This window comes from Nothobranchius furzeri, chromosome 19 (genome assembly GCF_043380555.1).
Source record: "Nothobranchius furzeri strain GRZ-AD chromosome 19, NfurGRZ-RIMD1, whole genome shotgun sequence".
NCBI lineage: Eukaryota > Metazoa > Chordata > Actinopteri > Cyprinodontiformes > Nothobranchiidae > Nothobranchius > Nothobranchius furzeri.
The window spans coordinates 20,883,268-20,908,165 of record NC_091759.1 but is presented as its reverse complement, the minus strand read 5'-3'; the positions used below and the strand labels follow the sequence as shown (position 1 = coordinate 20,908,165).

Below are 24,898 nucleotides of genomic sequence, written 5' to 3'. Positions count from 1 at the left end.
TCACACCCTCTCCTCGTGCTATTTGGCGCATCTGTTCTGTGATCTCACTTATTTTTTGTCTTTGTGACGTACAAAACGTGCTAACACGGATTTAAATCAACATGTTTCACTGAGAAACTTTCTTCCCACATCATTCAGGAGTGGAAACATCTCCCCCCCTCTTTCAGAGTTGTTTGTTTCATGTTTAGCATCCTCTCCTTTATTGATCTCTCCATCTTCTCCCCGCTTGCTCTGCTGACCCGTCAAACCTCCGAGTCTGTTCGCTCAGCCGTGGGCATCAGGACCAGGAGCCGAGTCGCAGGGCTATTTATATTTGTTCCTAATGAGGTGAGATTTCTCCCCGCCATAGCAACGGTCTCTATGGATACCCTGCACTTGGATACCAGATCTCATCCTGTTTTAAATGTCTTATTATGGGCTGTGTCTTCCCCAGTGTGTCACAGCCTAATTAATTCTGAATTACACCCCCCCTCTCTCTCTCTCTCTCTCTCTCTCTCTCTCTCTCTCTCTCTCTCTCTCTCTCTCTCTCTCTCTCTCTCTCTCTCTCTCTCTCTCTCTCTCTCTCTCTCTCTCTCTCTCTCTCTCTCTCTCTCTCTCTCTCTCTCTCTCTCTCCCTCTCTGCATGTATGAACAGAGCACCTTGAAGCTCTGCCATATCCGCACAGGTTTACATCTCAGGGTTCAAACAGGTGCTACTGGACGTCCAAACTGATGCACAAATCTTGAGAGAGAGGAGAGAGAGAGAGAGAGAGAGAGAGAGAGAGAGAGAGAGAGAGAGACCTCTACAGGTTCTCTTATTTGAACTGAAGCGTGGACACACACACACACGCACACACACACATCTGCCTCCTGAAGGCACTGATGCTTGTGCCATTGATCAGGTCTAAACCAAGTGGCGCTGCAGCACAAGACCCGAGCAGCCGAGCTCAGATCATTAAGAGAGAGTCAGGTGGCGGAGGTGTCCACAGGGTTGTCTCATTTCTTGCCACAAAGCAGGACGGCCAATCAATAAGGCGACAGAGCAACTTCAGGAGAAAGCTGCTGTGACAACACACACACACACACACACACACACAGGCAGACTGCGATGCAGGATGTTTTTTTTAATAACACCAGAAATGTTCCCATCTCTCTCTCTTTCTCCTGATGCTCCCAGACAGCTGCATGCACATGCACTTACACAGGCACACACACACACACACACACACTGACAGGTGCTGCATTGTTATGGCATGTCCAAACCTGGCAGCTTGTTTTCTCCCAGACCTATCACCCCGTGTGATGACTCAGAGACAGGGAGATGAAAGGACAGCCGGGGACACACACGAGGAGGAAGAGGAGCAGCAGCAGCAGGAGGAGGAGGAGCAGCAGCAGCAGGAGGAGGAGGAGGAGGAGGAGGAGGAGATGAGAACTCTGACAGGACGGAACGAGGTGCCTCAGATAAGTTGAGTGTAAGTAGGTTAGATAAATGTTATTATTGAGAGATTGCTTTGACCTCTGCTTGGCTGTCTGCATATGCAAATGTGTGTGTGTTTGAACTTTGACCCACTAGAACAGGTGGTACTAGTGATGTTTGTCTCAAACACACACACACACACACACACACACACACACACACACACACACACACACACACACACACACACACACACACACACACACACACACACACACACACACACACACACACACACTGCTCTCTGGTGTCATCAGCTCCCATCGAGCCTGAAATCCACTCATCAGACCAGGCGGCCTCGCTGACATAAACGTGTGCACGCATGCAGAACACACCCACGCGTGCAGGAACGCGGCCCGCTGGACCGACGCGATTACACAAGTGGACACCCCCCCCCCCCCCCATCCACCAAAAAATAAAAATAAAAAAGGAAACAGGCAGAGTATAAAAAGCTCATTTGCTGTTGTGTAAGCGTGTTTCATCGTCCCACTCTCTCGCCTCATGCCCTCACCCACACGGGTTAGACTCCACCGCCGGTGCCAGGCTGCTCCATCTTCTCCACACAAACATCCATGAGAAGGAATATTGCAGTCGGCTTCTTTTTCATAATCTCTTCCCCGAACGCCCACACGCTCGTGGTGAGGAGGGGTTAAAAAAAAAGGAAAGGAGAGCTGGTAAAAAGAAATTGAAAAGAGAAGAGGTGGTGATGCTGGAGGGAGGGAGGGAGGGGGGGGGGTGCTCATGAGAGCCAGGAGGTAGTTGTTATAGTAACTGTGTTTCTATACCTGTCAATCAGAGCTATTTCAGGCATCCTGCATCTAAGAGGGTGGAGGGGAAGAGATGCTCAGGACCAGAGAGCCGAGGTAACAAAGCATCCGGAAACTTTTATCAGTCAGGAATGAAATCCGCCTTTTTTTCCTCAAAAATCGTCTAATTATTCTCCTCAAAGATGGAATTGTTCTGCATGTCACAGCAAACGCCTCATTGTTGTTTCATCTGATTAAACCCTGTTCTTCACCGCTCGGTCAAACGTTTTCTGGTTATTTCAGGGTGAAAATATGCAACATGCAGGTAAACTTTACACAAAAACGTGACCTTTGCAGCGATGTGACGCGACGTCCGTCTACGTTTCCACCCCTCAGATGAGGAGCTCGGACATCCAGGAGAAACTCACGGCAGAGCCGCTGCTCCTCCGCTTCAAAAGGAGCCAGCTGAGGTTATGGGCAGGAGGTCTCCAGGTCCACCAAACAAGAGCGCCCCCAAGGGGTGGCTAGAAAATTGCTGCCCCCCCCCCCCCGGAAAAGCCAGAGTTAACAAATCATATTAATGTTCAGTCAAACCATATATGAATCTTGTTTATTCAATACATAATTGTAAAACAAAAATAAAAATATTACAATTATTGAGTAAAGAAATAATAGGAATTTAAAAAATGCACATGTTTCTGCTGCTCACCATTTTAAAAAGTTTTTATCTCCATGGTTTTTATTTAAACACAGCAACAGGTGAGTAAACTTAAACAAAGTTATTTTTTTAATTAAATTTGGGGTAAAATTTTAAATAACTGAAATGTATTTTTTAAAAATGTTTGTGTTTGTAAAATTCAAGTTCAATGTTTTGGATACTTAGTTATTTTAATAAAAATGAATAAAGGTGCAATGCAGCACATCACCACTGGCTAAATTCTACCATCGTTACCACAAGGACCAATTTGGTGAGCCACCCCAAAAATTTCTTTGGCCCCATCTGGCCACCCCTACCAAAATTTTCTAGAGCTGCCCCTGCCACCAAATAACTGGGGGGATTAGATCTCCAAGATGACCTGGGAATGATTTAGGAATCCCATTAGAGAAGTGAGGTTAGCAGGTGATCCAAGGAGACTGGCTAAGGAGTTTTACGCTAGTTCCTCAGAAAGAGGACAGAGAGTCAAAGGCTGCAGCCGGGGGCTGAAGTTTGGGTGCCAGAACCACCAACCGGACCACGACTCGTGTTCAGGTATCTGCTGGAGCCATGGACGTAATTTTCGCCTTAGAAATGAGGGGGAAACGGGGGTGGGGGGTGTCTTTACAGTATGCTTTAATGGGAAACAGGCTTCAACACAAACGGTTGTTCTCCGCTTGGTCCTAGAGCTCAACCAGTGTCAATTTAATATAAAGTAATATTGTTTTTGGATGGTAAAAAGTGCAGGGGTCAAAACTTGACTTTGGAAAAAGTGTGTGTGTGTGTGGGGGGGGGGGCATGTCCCCCCTGTCCCCCCCAAAATTACGTCCATGGCTGGAGCCCACCACCAAACATCTGCTTGTGCCCTTCATGTTCTGTTCGTGGAGTTCATCAAGAGGCCAGAGGAAGGTGTCCAATCTACTCACAGCAGCATCAGTGCACCTCAGTCCCTTCACCCGACAAACGGATGATGCTGAAACATAGAACACGCTCACGAAGGAGCTGGAAGTCGCTGTCAGTCACAAAACCACGTCGGAACGCAAGTTGGGAAGTTTCCTCAAATGCAAAAAAAAGTTTGCATCTTCAATATTTGGAAAATACAAACATCTAGAATCAGATGTCAGCCATGCACTGAAAAAGTTTGGAGAGGCAGAGAAGTTGAACACTCTGTCTATCACCGTAGATTGTTGTGGGAAAGGATTCAGACTCTGTTTTAATCCGATTTCAGAAACGATAGCCTGAGATTTTACTGATTAAAGAAAATAAACTTTTAAAAACCAACCTAGCTCTGTGCAGTGGCGCCCCCAGAACATTTCCCCAGGGGGCCAGAGCAAATTTTTGGGGTGGCACACCAAATCGATTCTTATAGCCGTGTGTCCACAAGAGAAGGGAATTTTTACCAGAGATGCGATGGATCTACACAAAATCGGCCTTTTCAGAACTTTGCTCCGATGCCAGCATATTGTGACTGCTTCAGCAGTGATTGATTAGCCTGGCCTGCCACACTCGTCCTGTTTAATTCTGCAGAGAAAGAGTCTGGTAACTCACAGGCAGAGAGTCACATGAGGGGCGGGACTAGCCAGCTCAAAAGTAGCCAATCAGAAAAAAAGACTGAAATTGCGACTGTACCGCGTAATGCTGACGTTTTTTAGTTGTAATAAAAAAAAGGCGTCTGGCAACGACGCAAACATCTTTAATTTTTTAGAAGAAAGGCTTTTAGCGCTTCTACTTGTGGTTTTAAAGATGTTCAAGTCATTTACAACGAAGGAAAGAGCCGCAGCGAACTCCGCTTCAGTCGCCATGGTCGCCAGGCTTGGTGTTGTGTGTGACGTACGCTGCTCAGCGCTGATTGGCTCGGTTAGAATTCTGGGGCGGGGTTGTTTGAATAGGAGAGTTCCCAGACCCTTTCTCTGTGCAGAATCAAACAGAGGAGTCTGGCAGATCAGGCTAGTGATTGACGTCGCTGATCATCGCCAAGCACACCAATAACAATAAGTTATTAACTGTCAAAGTACGACTTAATTAAATCGAGTGAGAGGACCAAGAGAGCAGCTGTGTGAAGAAAAATGTGGCATTTAATAACCGGACAAAGAAATGATTTTTACAAAGCCGGTGAGTTAACCAAAATTTCCGCGCTGTGAGTCTACCAGGCCTTTCCCGAGTATATAACCCTATTCAGGTTCTCTGATGGTTCCTTAAAATGGCCGGCCCGCTGGAGTAAGGCAAATGAATCCGCAAAGGTCAGGTAAAAATAACCCCGAAGTTCGGATAGAAGAAACACGCTTTACGGTAACTCTGGGAAATTTTAGCCTGTAGCTGTGCAACACGCTGTTCCTGCATTTATTTTCATTAAAAAAACAATATGCATCAAAACAATTTCAGAACAAAACACTTCAAACTGTTCAATTACTTCTACATGTTATTTTAAAAGAGTTTTATGCATGTTGCCATCTTCAGAAAAGGGCAGCAATTTTCTGTCCCCCCCCCCCCCCCCCGGGGGGGCACCACTGTGATTAACCATGCTGTTCGAACTCAGTTTCACTCTGAGTACCGCTGGACCAGTACGCTAAAAGATCCCAAAAAAAGCAACACGACCAGGGCGCCATTACAGAACAAGGCCTCACTTAGATCAGGTCAAAGGTCATGATTCCGCAATAAGAAAGATATTTAGGACTCTTCAGACAATATTCTATGGACTTATAAAAGAGGAATTTTCTGGAGTCGCGTTTCAGACATGGTGGAGTAGATTTAGCACCACTTGCTTTAAACGAAGGAACCATGAATTTTCATGAAGGAAAACATGACCTTCGACCTTTACAGGTCATTCCTGCTGGAAAACCAGTTGCACCTCCCACAGGACCAGTATGGACGACCTTCTTACCATCCAAGTTTACTCGTTTGCATTTATTTATTTGTTAGTTCTCCTCAAGCAGTCCAACAGCTGTTTGAGGTCATTTATTCACTCCAAACACCTAAAGATCAGGTGTGAACGCTTGACACCACGCATCTGTCTCCAGTTTGCTCTTAAATTAACCGAGCTGGCGCACACAAACCCTCGAAAGATGGCAAACGGCGCCCTGACAGAGACTCCTTAATTGAGTATCTCTATTTAACTATCGACATCGTAGCCAAAGAAAAGCCTGGAATGAGCCCACAAGCACACGGCGAGGAGGAGAGAACGGCGATGAGACAAAAGAGTGGGGGAGCAGGCAGGAGTGTGAGCACCAATATGGCTGAGTGCGGAGTTTGGGAGCCATTAGGCAGAAGGTAATTAATACCCGTCACTGCACAACTGCCTTTATTCTCTTTCAGACCAATTAAAATGTGACACTCCTCCACTGGAGGAACGTCTTGTTAAAATTAAACGCCTGAGATGCACAGACACCTTTGATAAACATATCCAGAGCTACAATTGGCTTTGGCAGCAACGGCACGCTGTATAGATACGGGAAGGAGGCGGGCGGGGGGGACATGGCAGCATTTGTTCTGCCACTTCCAGTTGGAGCCGTTAGATGTGATTAAAAGTGTGTATCCGTGTGAGTTTCACTCCTGCAGATTGACGTAATGCTTTTAGAAGCCAAGACATGATGATGATGTGCAGAAGAGAAAACGCAGATGTTTGAAAAACCAAACAGGTGTGCAGAAATAAAAGAGCCAACCGGAAGGAGTTTGGAAGGAAGGGAAACAAGCAGGAGATGGGGAATTAAATAAAAATGTGGTGAATTTGTTTAAAGAAGGGAAAAAAAGGATGATATGGAATGGAAAAAAATGGAGGATGGAGAGCGGTGGAGTGATGGATGCAGGCAGGAGACCAGCAGCTTTGTGCCAACATCTCCGTGCATCCTTCCAGACGTCATACTGTGCTGCCATCTGCCTCTCTCTCTCACACACACACACATGCATGCTCGCTCACACACGCAAAATCAGCGTCTCCTGACATTGAATAAATATCGAGGGATGAAATCTGTAGAGAAATCACCTGCAGGGAAAATATGATTGGGTGAGATGGTGAACTCGCCACAACGCAATTTGCATGTCATCTAAATGGGATCTGCCCCCAGTGCAGGAAGAGGAAGAAGAAGGGTCAAAAGGAGTCCCGTTAGTAAGGCAGCCTGTCTCTGATTGGCTGAAAGGAGCAACAAGCAGGTGAGCAGCATGACCGCCCCCTTCTGGCCGCTCCGCATCCATCCAACAGACAAAATCTCCAGCTGGGAGTTCGTTGCTTCCTTCGTTTTAATCACACGAGAGATCAGGAATAAAAACAAAGAGCACGAGGATGCAGCACACAGAGTATTTTAGTTAACATACAGTCTTATTTATACATATATTTATAGAGTAAAACTATTTCTCCCACCTATACAGCCTTTGATTGTAACACAAAAAAAAAACAAGACAACCCACATTCCCGGGATGAAAGAGGAAGAAGAAGAGCGGCGCTCCCAACAGTCGTAGAAAACCGGCAGCGCGTGAGCGTGAGGCATCCGTGATCGTTACAAAAATAGGATTAAGGGTGAAACATGGGAGCAGATCGGAGGGGGGGGGGGGGGGTCGCTAACCACGAGCGTCGTACAGCAGTCCGGCTCGGTGAAGGAGTCGGTGAAAGCGCGTTTATGGGGGTGGGGGTTAAATAATATAAAACATGTTAGAAAACAGGTCAATAAAGAACGTGAAGTTAAAGAATCAGAACCAAAAAAAATTTAATCAAGGAAAAAGTGCAAATCAGATAAGTACCCCCCCCCCCCCCCCCCCCCAGCTGCTGTTAGTGAGAGGAGATAAAGGCGGAGTAGGGCCTGATGGAGACGGGTGTTATTGCTGAGGACATTTTCATTTGGTGTTAACATATCGGGGGGTGGGGGGTGAAGAGGGGAGTTACGGCTGAGGGTAGTAGGGCTGTTGCTGGGGGGGCTGCTGCTGGGGGGGCTGCTGCTGGGGGTAACCGGGGTAGGATGGTCCAGCTGGAGGAGCTCCGGGGTATCCTCCCTGTCCGGGGGCGGCTTGGTAAGGCATGTAGGGCATGTTGTACTGGCCGTAAGCATACGGGTTGAAGCCCATGGGCATCTGGTAGAAGCTGGAATAAACAAAAATAAACAAACCTTAATTACCATAATAAATAAAAACATCAAGTTTTACTCAGACGTGGAGTCAAGCTCACCCTGGGTAGCCCTGGTAGGACGGGTACGGCGGTCCCTGGGCCTGGGAGGTCGGAGCAACCGGTGGTGGGTTGTTGGTGGGGGGTGGGCCAACGGCTGTGGAGCCGGTGGGTGGGGTGGATGCCGCCTGAGGGTTGAAGCTGGGAGGAGGAGGCCTGGCGGGGGCTTGGGGCTTCTGCGGGGCTTGTTGAGGCTGCTGGGGATGGAAGATAAAAACAGGAAGTGGGATTAACGGGTGTTTAGTTTTAAATCTCACAGGAATACCCGAACAGCATTCCTAGACAGCTAAACCCTGCCGACCTCCACCGTCAAGCCAGAAACTGATGTGTTTGCTTACGAAGACTGTTCTGGGAGCAGGAGTTGGACCGGGGACTGGGGTGGGGGCACCCGGGTTGCTCTGGTAGGCCGGGACGCTGAAGGAGGGAGCGCTGGGCTCCCGAGCGATGCTCTGCTGCAGCTCCCTGGAGCCGGAATCAGAACGTCACAACAGGAAGTGCTCGTTCACCACACATGACAAACCTCTAGAGAACACGCACTTGAGCAGCTCGTCGCGCTCGGTCTTACGAGCAAAAACGATGTCGCTGCATTTGTTCTGGAACTTGAGCAGGATCTCCGTCAGGTCGTTGTAGAACTGAGGAGCAGAAATGAATCATCTGGTTTGCAAACCAGAAGATAAATAAGGAGCGAGGTTTGCGAGTGCTGGGGCGGTACCTTGGTGCCCTCGCGCAGGTTGCTGCAGATCTCCACGTAGCTGTCATGGGCTGACGCCAGCTTCTTCAGGACCTCCTCCCTCTGGTTGGCCTCGCTGTTGGACTGCTTCAAGCTGGCGAACTCCTGGTGGGACGTCTGGAACACGATTCAGACAAAAAGCGCGCTCATGCAGAGGAAGCGGCAAACCTGATCTGCACGCGTTTCCTTCCCCCGCACCTGCTGTGCCGAGCGCTTACCCGTGGTGTTTTGAGATACGCCGCGAGTCTAAAACTCCAGCAGCTCTTTGGTGGGGTAACTTAAGCCGCGTACCTGCACTTGTCCCAGCAGCTCCTCCTGCCTGTGGAGGCTGGCCTGCACCTTTTGGTTGTAGCTGCCGTACAGCTGGTCGAGCTGCGACACGGACAGCTGCTCCTCGTTGATGGCGCCGTCTTGGGCCAGCGCCTTCAGGAAGGCGGTGGACATGTCGAACGTCACGGCCTTGATCTCTCCCTCCAGGACCTCCCTCTCCCTCTTCATCTCATCCAGCTGGGCGAGCAGCGAGCGCAGCACGTTCACCACCTGGAGGAAGAAACGCATCATCATCATCATCTGCAGCCCCACCCCCCCTCTTCCTGCTCTTTCCTCATTCTGCTTGCTTAGTCGTTTATGTTCCCCAGCGACGCTCGGTGCAAAGTCAGCAAACAATATGAAAAATGGGGCTCCTCTTAGGGAGGAGGCGCCATAAAGCACAACGTCCTCTGGGTCTCTGCTTGGCACACAAAACAAACCAGAACAATAAAAACCCAAAGCGGCGCGGAGCCGTCAGACAAACCTCGCTGCCCTGTAGTGTCTTGGTCGGGTTGGCGGAGGGGATGGCGGCGGTGAGCTCGTTCTCGGGTTTACACAGCAGGGCGATCATGTCGCATTGTGTGTTGTAGCGGTCCCTCACCACCTGGTCGGCCTGCACCGCCTTGTCCAGGATGTTACGGAAGTTGGAGCCCTCTGAGAGGAAGAAGAGAGTGAACACATTTCTGTAAACGTGGGGGGAAAGGCGATGACCTCGAGACGCACCGGCACGAAGGGGCTTGTAGAGATCTCCAGATGGGGTTCTGTTCCAGCGCTGGCTGAACTTGGTTCTCAGCTCGTTGTCTGTTGTTTCCTCATCATCCAGCATCTTCAGAGACTGATGGACCAAAATGAACAAAGTCAAAGGCCTTTTGTACCCGAGTGGCCCGATTTGAGTCATTTTGAATCAAATCCTGAAGCTAAGGAACAATTTCACTCAGCTTAGCTAACGTTTTCTGTCAGGTATCGCTCAGCACTGTTGTAGCAGCCATCTTGAGTCGGATCGACTCCAGAGGTTAATCAGTGACACGTGTAAGGGTTCCCTACACTGGCTACCTGTTAAATTCAGAATAGATTTTAAGATCCTTCTTCTCACATATAAAGCTCTTAATAATCAAGCTCCATCATACATCAGTGATCTGATTGTTCCATACGTTCCTAACCGAGCACTTCGCTCTCAGACTGCAGGTTTACTGGTGGTTCCCAGAATATCTAAAATTAGGATGGGAGGCAGATCTTTTAGTTATCAGGCTCCTCTCCTGTGGAACCAGCTCCCAGCTTTAGTCCGTGAGGCAGACACTTTGTCTACTTTTAAGACGAGGCTTAAAACATTTTTATTTGATAGGGCCTATGGTTAAAACCTGATGTTAGCCTAAATCTGGACAAGTGGGGGAGTACAGGGAGGTGGAGTGTACAGTCGGTAAAGACGGCTCGCCCTTGCCCTGCCTCCAACATGCCTCCATCTAAATAGGATAGATTACCCAGAGTTATCTCTGTAGTTATGCTGCTATAGGCTTAGACTGCTGGAGGACACACCGACCACTTTTCACACTCGACTACTTTCTTCTACAATCTGCTCTTTAACTGTATTATTTTCTGCTATTTCAGCTGTTAACTTTATTTTCTCTCTAAGTGTTTTTCTCCCCAGAAGAAGCTACAACGATGTTCTGCTGAGCTGTGGTGGCCTCATGGAGGGGGCCATCGACTAGCACACTGCTGCTAACCACTAAAACATTCTCCCTCTCCTGATAATAACTTTTTGCTTTCCTTGACGTTGGATGTGCTACTACTAGTTTACCCGCTTAATTATAGATTCACTAGGATAAATACAATAAAGTTTATCTCTCGCCAAATAGAATATTTACTAAGAAATCACAGTGTAACCATAGACACGTTACTTGGTGTGCGTGTGTGTGTGTGTGTGCGTGTGTACATCCCCAGTGAGTCGTGGAGGATGGCTGCTTATACGGAGCCAGGATCCTCTGGAGGTTTCTTCCTGTTAAAAGGGAGTTTTCCTCTCCACTGTCGCTAAATGCTTGCTTAGTATGAGGATCGCTGTAAAGATGCAATTTGCTGGGTTCCTTATATAGGAAACATTTTTTCTGATTGGCTTAATGAACTGACCTGGATTGGAATGTTTATTATGTGAAGTGCCTTGAGACGACTCTTGTCGTGATTTGGCGCTATATAAATAAAATTGAATTATCACAAAGCATCAATAAGATCCATTCAGAAGTTGAAGAAAAACACAAAAACATCCTAAAACGACCTCATTTCTCGATGTTAAAGGGTTGTGGTAAAAATGAAAAGCTAACAACTTTCTGTTTCTGGCCTCTAAAACCACTTTTTACTTTTACATTTGGCTCGCTGTGCAAAATTACTTTTTATTGGGGGGTTTGAATGTTTTCAACCGATTAGTTTTTTTAACTCGAGAAAAACTTGGAGACAAACGATGATTTTTGCTTCATGTTTTTCCTTCCGTCTGTTTCATTGTTTGTCAGCAAGCTGTTTTAAAGACGCGGGCCGGCTGGAGACGGTGAACCGGCAGTTCTTGGCCCGTGGATCAGTGGATTCGATTTCCGAGATGATCCTGGTCTGGGATTTACGCCATTAGTGAAGATTTGGAGTTTTTAGGCATTAATGCGCTCCTCTAGTCGCCTTGGCAGGAAAACGCCAGTCAGCCACTAAACATTACTCCCACGTGCTGCTCTGCAGAGGAACGAAGCAGCCATATGGCGGCCGTCCTGCCTCTTGTTCTTTACTTTTCCCGACTTCCACCACTCACCTCGTCCAGGATCTCTCTGTTACGAGTTAAAAGCTCAGGAAGGTCTTTGATCAACTTCTCGATGCTCTGCAGACCTCCCTGTCCCACGATCGATTTGGACTTCTCAGCGATGGATTGTGGGATGCTGTCTCCTGACAGGTCCTCCAAAGCAGCAGGAAGGTTGAGAGACGCCAGCACCCTAACAAGGTTAGATTTGAGTTCGGCAGGTCAGTTTTATCTGATAAATCTTTGATGTGATCACTGATGGCGCTGAGGAGGAGCTGGTACGGATCAACACACCCGTTGCAGAGATTGGTGGCCTCCCTCATGGCTCCCACTAGTCTGTTCACCGTCTCTGCTTTCCTCTGGCTGTAGATGCTCATGGACTGCTGCACGGCCATGGGAACCATCTTCTCAAACAAATCTATAGAAACAGATGAAAAACGACTATTTAGACAGAATATTTATTAAGCGTCCGATCGACCGTTCGGCAAAGCCTTTTCAGCCTCTAAATCTAAATTAAACGTTCAGTGAAAAACTGAAAAAATCTAAAACTAAAACAAATTCAATATGAGGATGTTAATGTCTACAAATGTATTAATATACTTCATTTGATATTATTTATAATTCTTTGTAGCCTTTTTTTTTTTTACCTTAAACTATAAGCTGCAGATTAAATATTTCCAAGTGTGTTACCTGGAGCCAGACCCTAAAGAAATCAGCTGGTGTGTTTAGGTTTCCGTGCTTCAGGAGAGCCGTGTCCCACTCCCTACAGGAAGCTGACCCACCTCTTGCAGGGAAGTCTTTGTGGAAATGGCTAAACGTACGGTTGTTCTGCTAAGAACATTAACTGGTTAAGGAAAAAAAAAATTCATTTTATTTTTCTAATTAATTAGATCTAGTTTAAATTTTTATTTTGAAAAATTCTAATTTTATGCATTTAATTGATTTTTATAAAAACATACTTATTTTTTTAAAAATCAAAATTTTTTTTATAAAAAATTTCTTTAATTTTTTTTATATATTTAATTTTCATTAAAACTGACAAAAACCCTTAATTATTGAATATATACATATTAATTGTAAACATTTCTCATTTGATTTTTTAAAAATTACTTAAAAATATTTTTTTATTTATAAAATTTGCGTATTTTACTAAGTTCTCATTTTATTAATTTAAATTAGTTTTAAAAAAAATCTTAATTTTACATTTAATTTTTATGCCGCCTTTTTGATGAGGTGGTTTATTTTTCTTCTCTTAAATCCTCGGGACTTCATGTGGAGTGGTGCGATCCCGAGAGCTCTAGCAGGGGATCAGCCTACCTGTGAACTTCTGGCTGAGTGGAGGTGTGATGGCGGTAGCCTTCACCAGTGCCGCCTTGCCGATCTGCTCCAGGTCTTTGACCTCGGGGACTCGGTCGTGGTAGATAAAGTCGTTGTCCTTCTTGGCTGCGTTGAGAGCTCGGTTAATCTTCTCAGCCAGGTCCTTCACGCTCACATACTCGTCGTAACGAGACCTAACGGTCTTCAGCAGATCTGCTGCGTGCTGCAGAGTTCAACGTCGGAGTTTAAGAGTCACACGAGGAAAAGTGTGATTTCTCACTAATAAAAACACAACCTGCAGACGAGCGATCTCCTCTCCAAAATGCTTCTTCTGTTTGGCGAGGATGCTCTGGTGCAGCTCGGCGCTGGCTTGCATGATGCCTTGTTTAGCCGCCAGCACCGGCAGCACTTCCTGAAAATAAAAATACTGACCAGGGAGAGGCAAACGACAGGAAAAAAAACCACACAGGCATGCAAACACGCATACACAACAACAACAACAACACACGTGTGACGACCAGGTGACAAACCAAATGCACACCAGCAAAAGCCAACCACAAACGGGCACGAGCAGCGAGGAGCGTGCAAACACAACACAAGCGCAAACGCACAGACGAGCAGCGCCGCCGCCACGAGGGATACAGGAAGTGGAGAAGACGACAACGGGAGAGAAAAAGAGAAGAAGCCATGAGTGTTTAACCTTACAGCAAAAGCTGCTACACCTCAGAGAAGCACCCCACATCTGTGTTCAGTGTGTGTGTGTGTTTGTGTGTGTGTGTATTAGAAATGACAGAAGCTGCTGAACATCCCCACATTCTAAATCTGCCAGAATGAATATAAACAACAAAAACTCATTCTTAAGGGTTGGTGTTTAGGTGAGCAGGGTCAAACATAAGGAGCTAATCTGTTCATGTGTAACAGAATTCATCACATCACCAGTTAGAAGGTCAGAGGACTATTTTATCATCATGAAGTGGTGAAGATAGGACACGCAACACCGTTTGCACGTCAGTCAAACACAGTCTTAATTTCATTTGTTGCATTTATTTATCTTAATGTTTTAATTTATGTCGGATCATCTCAAATCAGATGCAACGAAGGTCCGGTTCGCACGGCGGCTTTTTTTTTTTTTTTAAATTGTCAGACGATTTTCCAAACAGGAGACCACACACACACTCGTAGGAATAAAACATCTCGGGTATGCCCGTTTAGTCCTGAAGTGTGTGTGTGTGTCTGGCCACATGGCCAAAGCAACACACAAACCCATTTCCCACATGAACATTCCCGGTAAGACGGGAAATATCTCGAGAACGTGAGTTTGGAGTAAACAAACATGGCGGAGGAGGAGCATGCTCTGTTTACTCGTTTTCTGACACGTCACATTCGACAGGCAGAACGCTGGTTTGTTTTCAGAATCGGAGGCCCTGTCCACACGTAGCCGGGGATCTGCCAAAACGTAGATATTTTTCTACGTTTTGGCCTGTCATCCACACGAAAACGGATCTTTTTAAAAACTCCGGCCAAAGTGAAGATCTGCGTTTTCTCCGTTTTGGGTGTCTGCGTGTGGACGGACAAAACCGGAGTTTTAAGGTCCGCAACGTCCCTTTCCGCGACAAAAAAATGCTGACATCACGCGTGCGACCTGTGTTTACACTAGCCGACAGCATGGATGCCCTCAGAGCTGCGCTCGCTTTATCAATTGTCCAAGCACTTTTTGCTTGTTTGTTTTTGCAAGCGGAATTACTGCTCCTTGCGGAAGACCACAGACGAAGGACGAGGTTCAGAACGGGGGAAGTACTGCCGCCTACAGGTCTGGCATGTCCTTAACAACGTATTTATCCGGGTACGTGTGGACAGAGTTTTTTTTTTAAACGAGGTGGTGTGGATGCAAGTTTTTGGAGGGGCGGATATTCGTTTTTTAAAAAACCCGGCTACGTGTGGACTAGGCTGGAGAAAGATGATGTTAAACATTCCAAAGGATTAAAATGAAGGCAACTACACTTCTTTAGTTTGTTGAAGACATTCTGCTTCTCGTCCAATGAGACCTCAGTGGGTCCTTGATGCAGTTAGATCCTATTGAGTTACAATGGTTAAGATACAGGAGGGTGTGACCTAGACTGAAACGGTTCTGGAGTGATGTCCCACCCTCCTGCATCTAATCCAAGCAACCATTCTAACACAACAGAACCCAACAACATCAACGACTCCTCGGGGGGTAGGGAGGAGGGGTATTCATAAGTAGTTTCAGCTAATTTGTCAACAGACAGACAACTACAGTTGATAAGCTCGACACTATTGACAAAGCGAAACGTCCACAAGAAACCAAAGAAGTCCAGCTGCCTTCATTTGAATGCTTTGGATTACGAGAACCGTCACCAGCATGTGTTGAATAACCCCGATTTATGATCAGAGCCGTCCCGAACTCCTTTCGGACACACCAGTGCGCTCATTTCACACAACAGATGGCAAGATTATCTGATGACATCATCTTTAGAGCCATAACGGTAATCAGTGGCGTCTTTACGACATTCGGAAGAGGAGGATCGGATCGGCTTGATTATTTTTCCACGTGAACCGGGCCTTAGTTTCAGAGGAAGTAGTCTCACGCTTGTTGCATTTTCCGAGACCTTAAGCCTCGCCACGTCTCTCCGACCCAAAACGTGCAAGGAATTCCTGAAAATTCTCTCCCTGAAGACAGTCGCAGCTCAGAGAGAGGTGCTGGTTTTAAAAATCGCAATTCCCAGTTTTAAAGTCCAGAGCTGCCCGATGTTGGACGGAGAGAAATCAGGAAGAGAACCAGCTCAGCCGGGGTTTAGTTCCAACCAATCAGAGCGAAGACAGGATGGAGAAAAGACCAGTGAGGACAGAGAGGTTGCGAGTCCCACACCCTGTCTCTCAGGCTGGGTGGGTGCGGTTCGCTTACTTTAGGAAGCGTGTCTTTGTACTGGCACTGCTTGAAGGCTTCGCCGTAGAAATCTGCCGCCTGATTGGCCAGTTTTGCAATCACGGCGTCTTTCATCTTATCTGTAGAGAGAACAAAGACGCTTTTAAAGACAAGAAAAACTCTGGAGATGAGCTGCGATCTCTAAAAGCGACGGGCGACAAACTGATGAGCAGTTTTCTGACGATCTGCTGAGAATCTGTTAATAACCGTGACTCCTCGCTCGTGTTTTAACACCACGGTGTGAAGACGTTGGCCTCACATCCTGCAGTGTGTGAAAACTCATTTACAGCAAAAACTTTACTCAGCAGATTAAAAAAAGGACGTTTTTATGATGTAATGTACTAAACTGCTTTATGTTACAGGAAACTTTGTGCAGACAGATCTGGGACAGGGGCTGCTGCTCGGATCTCGACGGCTCGTCGAGGACGGAGATTAATCTTAAAAATACTTGAAAAAAGAAAAGCGTGTCAAATGTAGGAGACTAAAATGTCTGGAGTTCTGGGCCTTCAGTACCTGATGTGGCTTTGAGGAAGAAGACCTCCTGAGCCTGAGCCAGCATGATGCTGCTCAGGGTGCTGACGGTCTCGGGGCAGATGTCCATGGTGGGCTCTCTGTTCAGGGCCGACAGGACCGTGTCCTTAATGTGACTGAAGGCGCTGCTGGCCAACTGGAAGAGGAGAAACAGGGATGAGACGTGAGATTCTGGAAGTATTTGTGGTTTAAACCTTCCATTCACTCGGTTTTTCCATTAATCTGCTTTGGTCTCTAGTATAAATGAATGAATGAATGAATGAATTCATGTCTTGAGTTTTCTGCGGGGAAAAAGCTCTGGTGCTCCCGTTTCAGGAAATCGGAGTCAGTCAGAAAAGTTGGACAGCGACAGGATCACGAGTCTTACTCATTAATATTCATGATGTGCAAACGTCTAACCTGTGATTGGCTAACAGCAATGCTACTCTTCTGCTGCCTTCGTTAACTTTTATTTCTAAAAAAAAAAAAAAAAAAAGAACACAACGTTGATGTTTTATTCTCCAACGACAGCAAGCCCAAACCAGTTTCGCCATGATGTAGAGTGGCTAATGCTAATGGCTAGCTTCAACTAGCCTTTCACCGTCACAAGCCAAAGCGGGCGGGGCTGAATGTTTATTTTTCCTCTGCAGCTAATCTAGGCAATGGGCGTGGTCTAAGCAGGCTTCAGGAAGCCAAATTTAAACATTTTAAGACCTTTATTAAGGTCACTTTATGAGATCTATAATTTTAAACCTTTATTGGAAATGAAAGCACCCAAAATAACACAAATAAGAAGATGATTGCCCCGGAGAAGACACAAATGCAAGTATTTTCCCCAAACACAAACAACGCAGTACCTTTAAACATGCACACCCCCATGGCTAATTCATCCTCTAGCTAAAGCAGCTAATGTGCATAGCTGAAAATAGACCCCACCCCCACACCCACACCTGAATGAATGAACGAATGTTGGTTGGTTGCGCTTATATGTCTCAAGCACAAAATTGCAGAAACACCAAATAAAGATTCCTGAAATTCTTTAGAGACTTCCTAACATCAGTCTTGATGATTGGGCCTGTGACATTTTTAGGACCGTTGGACTTTGGATTTAAGGATTATTTGAAATTTTTAAATGATTTTTAAGGCCATAATTATAGAAAATATGTTTGAGCCCCAGAGATCCAGGAGCTGCCCCAGAGCGCAGGGACCCCAGGGAGACTGTAACCAGAAAAGCCCCAGCCCCCTCTCGAGAGGCGCAGAGGATTGCCCCCCTGAAGGGGGGGGGGGGCGCACAACCAGCAGCCAGCAGAGTCTCGGGAGATATCAGCGGCAAGCCCACAGGCCCGCCTGCAGCCTCCCACCCCCCAATCCGGCCGAGCCCGGAACCCAACGACCCGGGACCCAGGGGCGACCACCCCGCCGGTAACCCAGCAGAGCCCAGGGACCCAGACCCCACCAGACGCCAAAAATCTTAAACCCCCTGACCTGGGAGCCGGGAACACTCAGGCAGACCAAGGCAGCGCACTCCACACCAGATGTGGAAGAGGGGGGAGGCGAAGACGTGTAGCAGCACAAGAAGTCCCAGGAGAGGGGAAGAGTCCAAGACCTCACCTGACATATACAGTCATACACAGACACAGTCACACACTCCCTCCCTCATGCTCACACATGCACAACCTGAGACTTACAAAAATGGACGCTAGACACTCACTGACGCTCCCCATACACACCCTATGCACTCTGGTCCCGGTACTGCTGCACAGAGGGTACAACCATCCCCGGTTCCCAGAGTTCGACCCTTCCTGCTGGGGTGCTGATGAGCAGGCTCCCCCACCCAACGCCGAGCAAAGCAACCCCAGACTGAAGGTTTTAAGGAGCCGCAGACACTCGGAGACCAGACTTGTATCTTTTTCATGGTTCCTCTGTGAACGAGACACTTACATGTAAACAAATATGGTGCAAAACTGTTGCTCTTTGTAAGGTTATGTTAAAAAGCTGCGCAAATCTTCCTAAATATGTAAAACACTAGGGCTACTCGATTATGGCAAAAATAATAATCACGATTATTGTGACTGAAATTGAGATCTCGACTATTTGCAGGTCCATCAGTTAATGTAATAATTGTCCCAACCACAGCTGCACCCCCACCCTAACCCGGCCTCACAGCAATCGGGGCAAGCTGCACGTGTGTTTAGCGTGCCACACGCGCACATTTAGCCGTTTTTAGTAGCTCAGGAGCCCGCAGGTACGGTGTGTGTCACTCACTCTGGTTACTCCAACAAGGAGCCGGCTCTGAGAGCAGTTTTTTAGCAACCAACACATCACTACATCATTCCCATTCCTGATGTCCTGAAGAACGGTCCAGAGCGCAGGCGGAGGGTTTAGCTAACCTGAAGGGAAATGTCGACGACAGTTATCCAGAAAGTAGCTAAGGGTTACCAGAGATGTTTCTCAGGTGTTCGCTAGGTACTTTTAAGTCAAAAAGTCAAGAAGGGGGTCTGAAAAGCTGCTAGAAATAGCGTCAAAGTCGCCAAGTTGGCAATACTGTGGGAGGAGCGCTTCATTTGCAACTCAGGGCAGCACAAGTGGGAGGAGCAAATAATCGGCTTGTTTTGTTTTTATAATCGTTCAAAACTCAGATCGTAATCGGGATGAAAATTCGATTAACTGAGCGGCCCTAAACTTTGATGCACGTTAAAGCTCTGTAAAATAATGCTTTTAGCACATGCATAAATAATGATGGTTTCTCGTCCCTAATCCAGAACTTTCTCTTCTAAAGGACCATTTAGTGGACTTAATAACTTCAGCACAGGCCGCAAACTCATCAAAATTACTCCATTAGGTACAAATCTTGAGAAGATGAAAATAGTTATTTTTCTGCGTGGAGATGACGATTTTTTTAAAAGGGAAAGCCTAAATAAACACAAATATGTGTGTAGCTGTCAGTTGTTTGTTTATTTCAAACACTTTGAAGAATTTCCAGCCGGGGGCACTGTTGTCTGATCAGTAGCTGACTGACCCTGTGTGAAACCAGAAGTTGCTCAGTAGTCCATATGAAACACAGCTGTGTTGGCAAAGAAAACTTTCTGCAAGGAAACACGCCCTGGCTGAGCTAGGAGATGGAAGTTTGCCTCAAACGAACCATCAGAATGGAGGTACATGTTTAAGAAATGTTTGGACATTAATATTGAGTTTATTTTGACCGTGCACTGATGTGTGATGGTTGGTTATGAGCCCAATCCGGAGATTCTGTATTGTGTCACACAGCATTCCAATAGGATCTGATATACCGTATGCAGCCCCTGGGAAAGCGGAGCAAGGTACATGATTTACTGCTCCTGTGTTTAAAGGGACTTTACGGAGTTTTGGATTTTCCTGCTCGCGATTGCCCCCCTCAGGCCAAAAGCGTAACGGCAGCTACAATAGTAGGCTCGTGCACGAGGCGCATGCTGTACGTGCACACTCCTTAACGAAAATAACAGCTGAGACGTGTGTGTGTGTGTGTGTGTGCGTGCGTGCGTGTGTGTGTGTGGCCCGGAGGACAGAGGACAGGAGAACACACAGCTAATTAATTAAATAATTTGGTTCTGTACCTTTCTCTTCAGCACAGCCGACAAAGGTTTATGATGGGTCAGTCCTCCTGCACGCTCAGATCATTCCCTTCCCTTGCTTGAAAAATTGTTCCAAAATGAAAGTTGAACCCACATCTTTTTTATCTGTGAATTCAATGCCGTTCGGCGAGTCTCAAATAAAAATTTGGGCATCTTACTGTAAAAAATGTACCATTAATGTAAAAAAGAAACTCTAAATAAACTAAGTTCACATCCAGAATCAAACCCAGGTCTTCTGCATGGGAGTCAGACATCTTACAAGGTGAGCTACACTCTAGTAACATTCACAGTGTCTGTAACATTTATATCCTTGATGACAGCTGAAACAACGTCAAACCAAAGAACGGTTCGGAGTGAAAATGGCTATTTTGTTGCGAATTTGCAGGAAATATCTAGAAGAAAGTTCTACAGAAAGTAGCTAAGGGTCCTCAGAAATGTAGCTAGCTTTGTCACTAGGCGTTAGGAACAGCGACAAAGTGGCACTACCTCTCTCTCTGCTGCTAAAGCTACGGATAGCAAATGCTACGGGCGATGCCTGAGCGTGAACGCGCATGAAGCAGCCTGCTCGACCCGAGCATCTCTCTTTTTCTGTGATTTTACAGAAAAACAGGCAATCACAGTAAAAATGCCAGGGCTCATTCTACAGGACCAGGGCATTGCAGGAGAACGTATGAAGAAGATATTTATTATTTCTATACATGTTTTGGCTGTCAAACTTCCTTACAGTCCCTTTAAGATGTGTGTTTTTTTTTTTGTTTTGTTTTTGGGTTGCTGTAACCCTTGCTCATTTAACCATTTGCACAGTTTTCACGGTCTGATGGTTGACCTCATCAACAGAAGTAATTTCAGATGAACAGAAATAAAATCTCTGCACCAGTCGAGGCTTTCTCATCGCTTTTCCCTTCCTTCAATCCTGGGACTGCTACAATGCGTCTTACGGCACACACCTGATAGAATCTAGCAGCAGCCTTGAGACACTCGTCGTTGTCCACGTTCTGTTCGGCAGCGATCTGACTGGCCAGGGCGGCGCAGTTAAACAACACGCACGTCTTCTCGTAGCCCAAACTGGCCAAAGCTGGAAGTGGAAAAACCCACAAAAACAGACAGTCTGTCAAACGCCAACTACAAAAACTGATTAGTGCGAGCACTTCAGTGTTACGTCTAATTTTAAGTCCAGTTCACAACCATTTAAGTCCAACTTGTTGGAAGCAAAGATAAATAAATTAAACTTTTGCACAGTTCTGTCTGGACTTACAGAGCTTGACGGAGCCTCCAAACAGAGAGCCTTTATCAAAAGCATCCTTCCATGTGAAAGTCAAGCAGAGCTGCAGGAAACAGAAACAAGCTTTGTGTTCACAGCTCTTCTCTAATCAAAAGTTAAATCCAGTCACAAGCGGCGGATCGAATCCGTTACCTGGTTTTCTGAGAAGGGAAACTTCGGCTCGATTGCACACAGCTGATCGTAGTATCTGTGGACAAAAGGACGAGGAACAAAGGATGAACTCTGGATCATGTTTGGTTGCCAAGTAAGTAAAGTCAGCTATGCGCTGATGGATGAGAACTGGGTTTATCGAAGACCTACAGGTATCTGACAACGAGTCAACAAAAAAATAAATAAACTAAGGAGGGAAGGTTCGCTGCAGCACTCACACAAACGCTGAGTCAGCGGCTGCTCATCAGTCACAAGCCTGTGATGTGATGTCAGTCTATTTTTAGACGTGAACCGGGAAAAACATAACAGGGACTCCCCTGTTTGCTGATCCATCTTAAAGAGTTGAAAAGTAAACAATAACAATCCTACATAACAACATGAAGTATGTGCTTCCATTAAACACACAAGGACACAAGCGCACGTTGACGGAGGAAAGCTGAGCCGAGGCGTGTCTCCAGGTCCAACTAAAGGGAGAGGAATGAAATACCCATCCCATGTAAACAGTGGTAACCATGGCGACACACAAGAAGCAACTGAAGAGCTCGTTGCTCTTGACTACACGGCACGGGGTGAGGAGATAACAGAGAGATGATGATTAGTCCATCACAAGCATGTTGACCTCAAAACTCAGGTCAGCTCAGGATCCACTGCAGAGTTAAAATTATTATAAAGTGACCTTGTTAGAAAGTTCGGCTCATTCTTCTCGAAAAAGGACGCAACTGAACCTAAATATGATCACTAGCTTCACTCTCACGTGTTAAATATTTACTTCCTGCACCAGGACTAAGAGGCGTGTTTAAAACCCCCAGTGGTTAGACAGATACACTGAAACTTAAGGGAAAAAAATCAAAACAAAGGGGAAAAAATGGATGAGCAGCTCAGTGAAACATGAATACTTTATTTGTCAAAAACTTCCTTTATGCAAAGCGGTGCGGTGATGTTCATAACATCGACTGACAGGAACACTGCCGGAAAGATCTTCGGTGCGCCTGACTAAAACCTTTGCAGAGGACAGAAATACAAATCAATACAGCAGTCTCTTTTAATTCTTAATGCTAAAATGTTGTATTAATGATCACCTCTGTGATGACACGGCTGTGTTTGCTGTAAATGTCTGCTCACTGCTAGAGACCAAAGAGTTTAACCTGCTTAGATGCGGGCATGTAATATACAGAAACCAAGCACTGTCTCACTGCTTTCAAAGCATTTAGACTAACATGAGTCAGCTCTAATTCAAAATCTAAACTGCTTACACTAGTTAAATCTAAAGTGGACAGTCTTGAAGTAAATACAAATTATTTAAAACACAATTTAAGGCATGTGAAACCCTTTTTCTACATTTGTGAACGTTTTAAAAATGCCTTTTTTACTGCATTTTGGGTGGACTGATGGACGAGTGGAGCTGCTCGAATATTTTCAGACTAAAATATATATAAAACGTTTGGAAATGGTCAATATTAGTGCTACTTGTGATGGGCCGACAGAAAAGATCCAGTTTATTTATAAAAGCAGACAACAGATGACTAACAAGTCGAATTTAACCTGCTAACATGGTTCATTTAACTGGATGAGTTAGTCAGCGAACGTCCATTAATGAAGCATTTTAGCGTTAGCTTCCATGCTAGCAGCTAAGCTAACCTTCTCAGGGTGCGGCGACTTACTAAGCTAGCTCACTTACACCGATAACAAAGTTTCACGAGCTCTTTAAAATGTGTTTTCTCGGGTTCGTGTCCTCCAAAAGATGAGTTTTTACCGCAGTAGGATCTCCAGGGAGCTTTCGTGTTTGTCCAACGGCCTTCCCAGCGCGTTCTTGCGGAGCTTGTTCAACTCCTCCACAGCACGGAGATACTCCGCCTGCTCCTCGCCCGATGGGTACGAGGCTGTGACAAACTTCGACAGAGGCTTCACCAGATCTACTTCGGAGGACTTTTTCAACGGGACTGAAATAAACGACGCCATTTCGGCCCGTCGAGTGACTCTGAATGGGAGGAAAGAAAAAAAAAAAAACAGCACAAAAATCGACGAACACAAACAGCGACCGACCCACTTCCTGGATTCTGACAGGCAACGTCGATGACGTCATGGATAACGGAGGAACGAGCTGCGCAGAATCAGTAAAACTCCTCAAATGAATTTTAATATAACTTATTATTCAGATGTATTTAATATTTGAAAATTAAGACAAATTTTAATCATGAATTCCAGTTTTTTCTCTGAACCAAAAATAAAGGAGGCAACAGATAACAGAATTTCTCAATCAATACGCATTTTTAAACAATTGTATGCTGTTTGCGAATATTACTGGTCTAAAATCAATCAGGACATAACAAAAACCCTTTTTGAGGCACACAAATTTGGAAAGAAAGTAAATATAAGAGACAAATTTTAAAGCTACTGGAAGTTTTATTAGTGAATACACAATCCTCTAAATTAAAACTAAATGCTAGTTCTTTTCAATCTCTAATCTCCACCATAAAAAGATTTTTAAAGTGTGACCAATGTATTTATCAGTTTCTGATTCAGTGTTTAATATTTTATTTTTTAGCCTTGTGCATAATTAATGATACTTGTGTTTCAACAATTTCAATAAAATAATCATTGACTGCAGTCATACAAGTAAGGAAACTAACTTTTGCAAAGAAGCAGCTGCCGGAAAACTACAAAACTAAAAAGCCTTTGCAACAACAAAGAGCCAGAACACAAGAGGAAGTTCTGAAATCATTTATTCCCAGCACGTGGTCGTGAACATCTCCAGCATATGATACTGTGCACACGAGAAGCATCTTTAACTGCGGTCACCTCTCCGGCTCGCGCTCACAGACTGGACTCGACCTGCTCCGCTAATCGTAAGCGTTGAGGAACGGTTTTTACTGTAAACACGTCACACAGCTACAGTCCTGGCTCTGGTGCGCGGTGAGACAGAAACAGCTGCTTTATTGTCGTTTTTGTTTGTCATCAGATCGGATATGAAGGATGGGGCTGTAGGAGCTACGGACTACACATCAAGCTAGGAATTTGTGAATTCCTTCCAGTGCAGGCTTGGTCTTCATTGTATGAAGGGGAGGAGGAAGGTAGAAGGGGAATACACTCACTTACAAATTTATATCTCCCAGATTTCCACATGCTCTTCACTAAACAGCAAGCTAAACACAACTTTTTCCATACTAACTAAAAAATAAAAGGTCAGTGTGATGAGAGTGGTGCACACGTTCTAAACCCGCTCCTTTAGCGCT

The 24,898-nt window shown here is 45.7% G+C and overlaps 1 protein-coding gene across 4 annotated transcripts; it reads right to left on the bottom strand.

Moving 5' to 3' along the window:
• Positions 1-7,702: 7,702 nt before the first annotated feature.
• pdcd6ip (programmed cell death 6 interacting protein) lies at positions 7,703-23,746 on the bottom strand. 4 transcript variants are annotated; one of them, XM_015973893.3, is made up of 18 exons: positions 23,419-23,746; positions 21,648-21,702; positions 21,489-21,558; positions 21,181-21,308; positions 16,626-16,779; positions 16,092-16,192; positions 13,464-13,595; positions 13,169-13,391; positions 12,146-12,269; positions 11,867-12,044; positions 9,808-9,919; positions 9,569-9,738; positions 9,067-9,315; positions 8,758-8,892; positions 8,583-8,677; positions 8,384-8,507; positions 8,049-8,242; positions 7,703-7,964 (listed from the first exon to the last, which is right to left on the bottom strand). In XM_015973893.3, exons 1-18 carry the CDS (start codon positions 23,622-23,624, stop codon positions 7,766-7,768), a joined length of 2,649 nt encoding a protein of 882 aa, XP_015829379.3. In that variant the 5' UTR covers positions 23,625-23,746; the 3' UTR covers positions 7,703-7,765. The 4 variants fall into 4 exon arrangements, with proteins under 4 accessions (XP_015829379.3, XP_054601264.2, XP_015829380.3 ...); XM_054745289.2 differs by having other exon boundaries at positions 8,049-8,239; XM_015973894.3 differs by having other exon boundaries at positions 8,049-8,239; positions 13,464-13,580.
• Between the last annotated feature and the right edge of the window lie 1,152 nt (positions 23,747-24,898).

What these genes read in the sequence shown, in the direction of transcription:
- pdcd6ip (XM_015973893.3), bottom strand. Translation starts at nt 23,624, where the DNA reads ATGGCGTCGTTTATTTCAGTCCCGTTGAAAAAGTCCTCCGAAGTAGAT. An exon ending in TTCCCTTCTCAGAAAACCAG is followed by an intron (nt 21,559 to 21,647) that starts GTAACGGATTCG and finishes TGTTTCCTGCAG; the next exon opens with CTCTGCTTGACTTTCACATG. An exon ending in GCCACCAATCTCTGCAACGG is followed by an intron (nt 12,045 to 12,145) that starts GTGTGTTGATCC and finishes TAACCTTGTTAG; the next exon opens with GGTGCTGGCGTCTCTCAACC.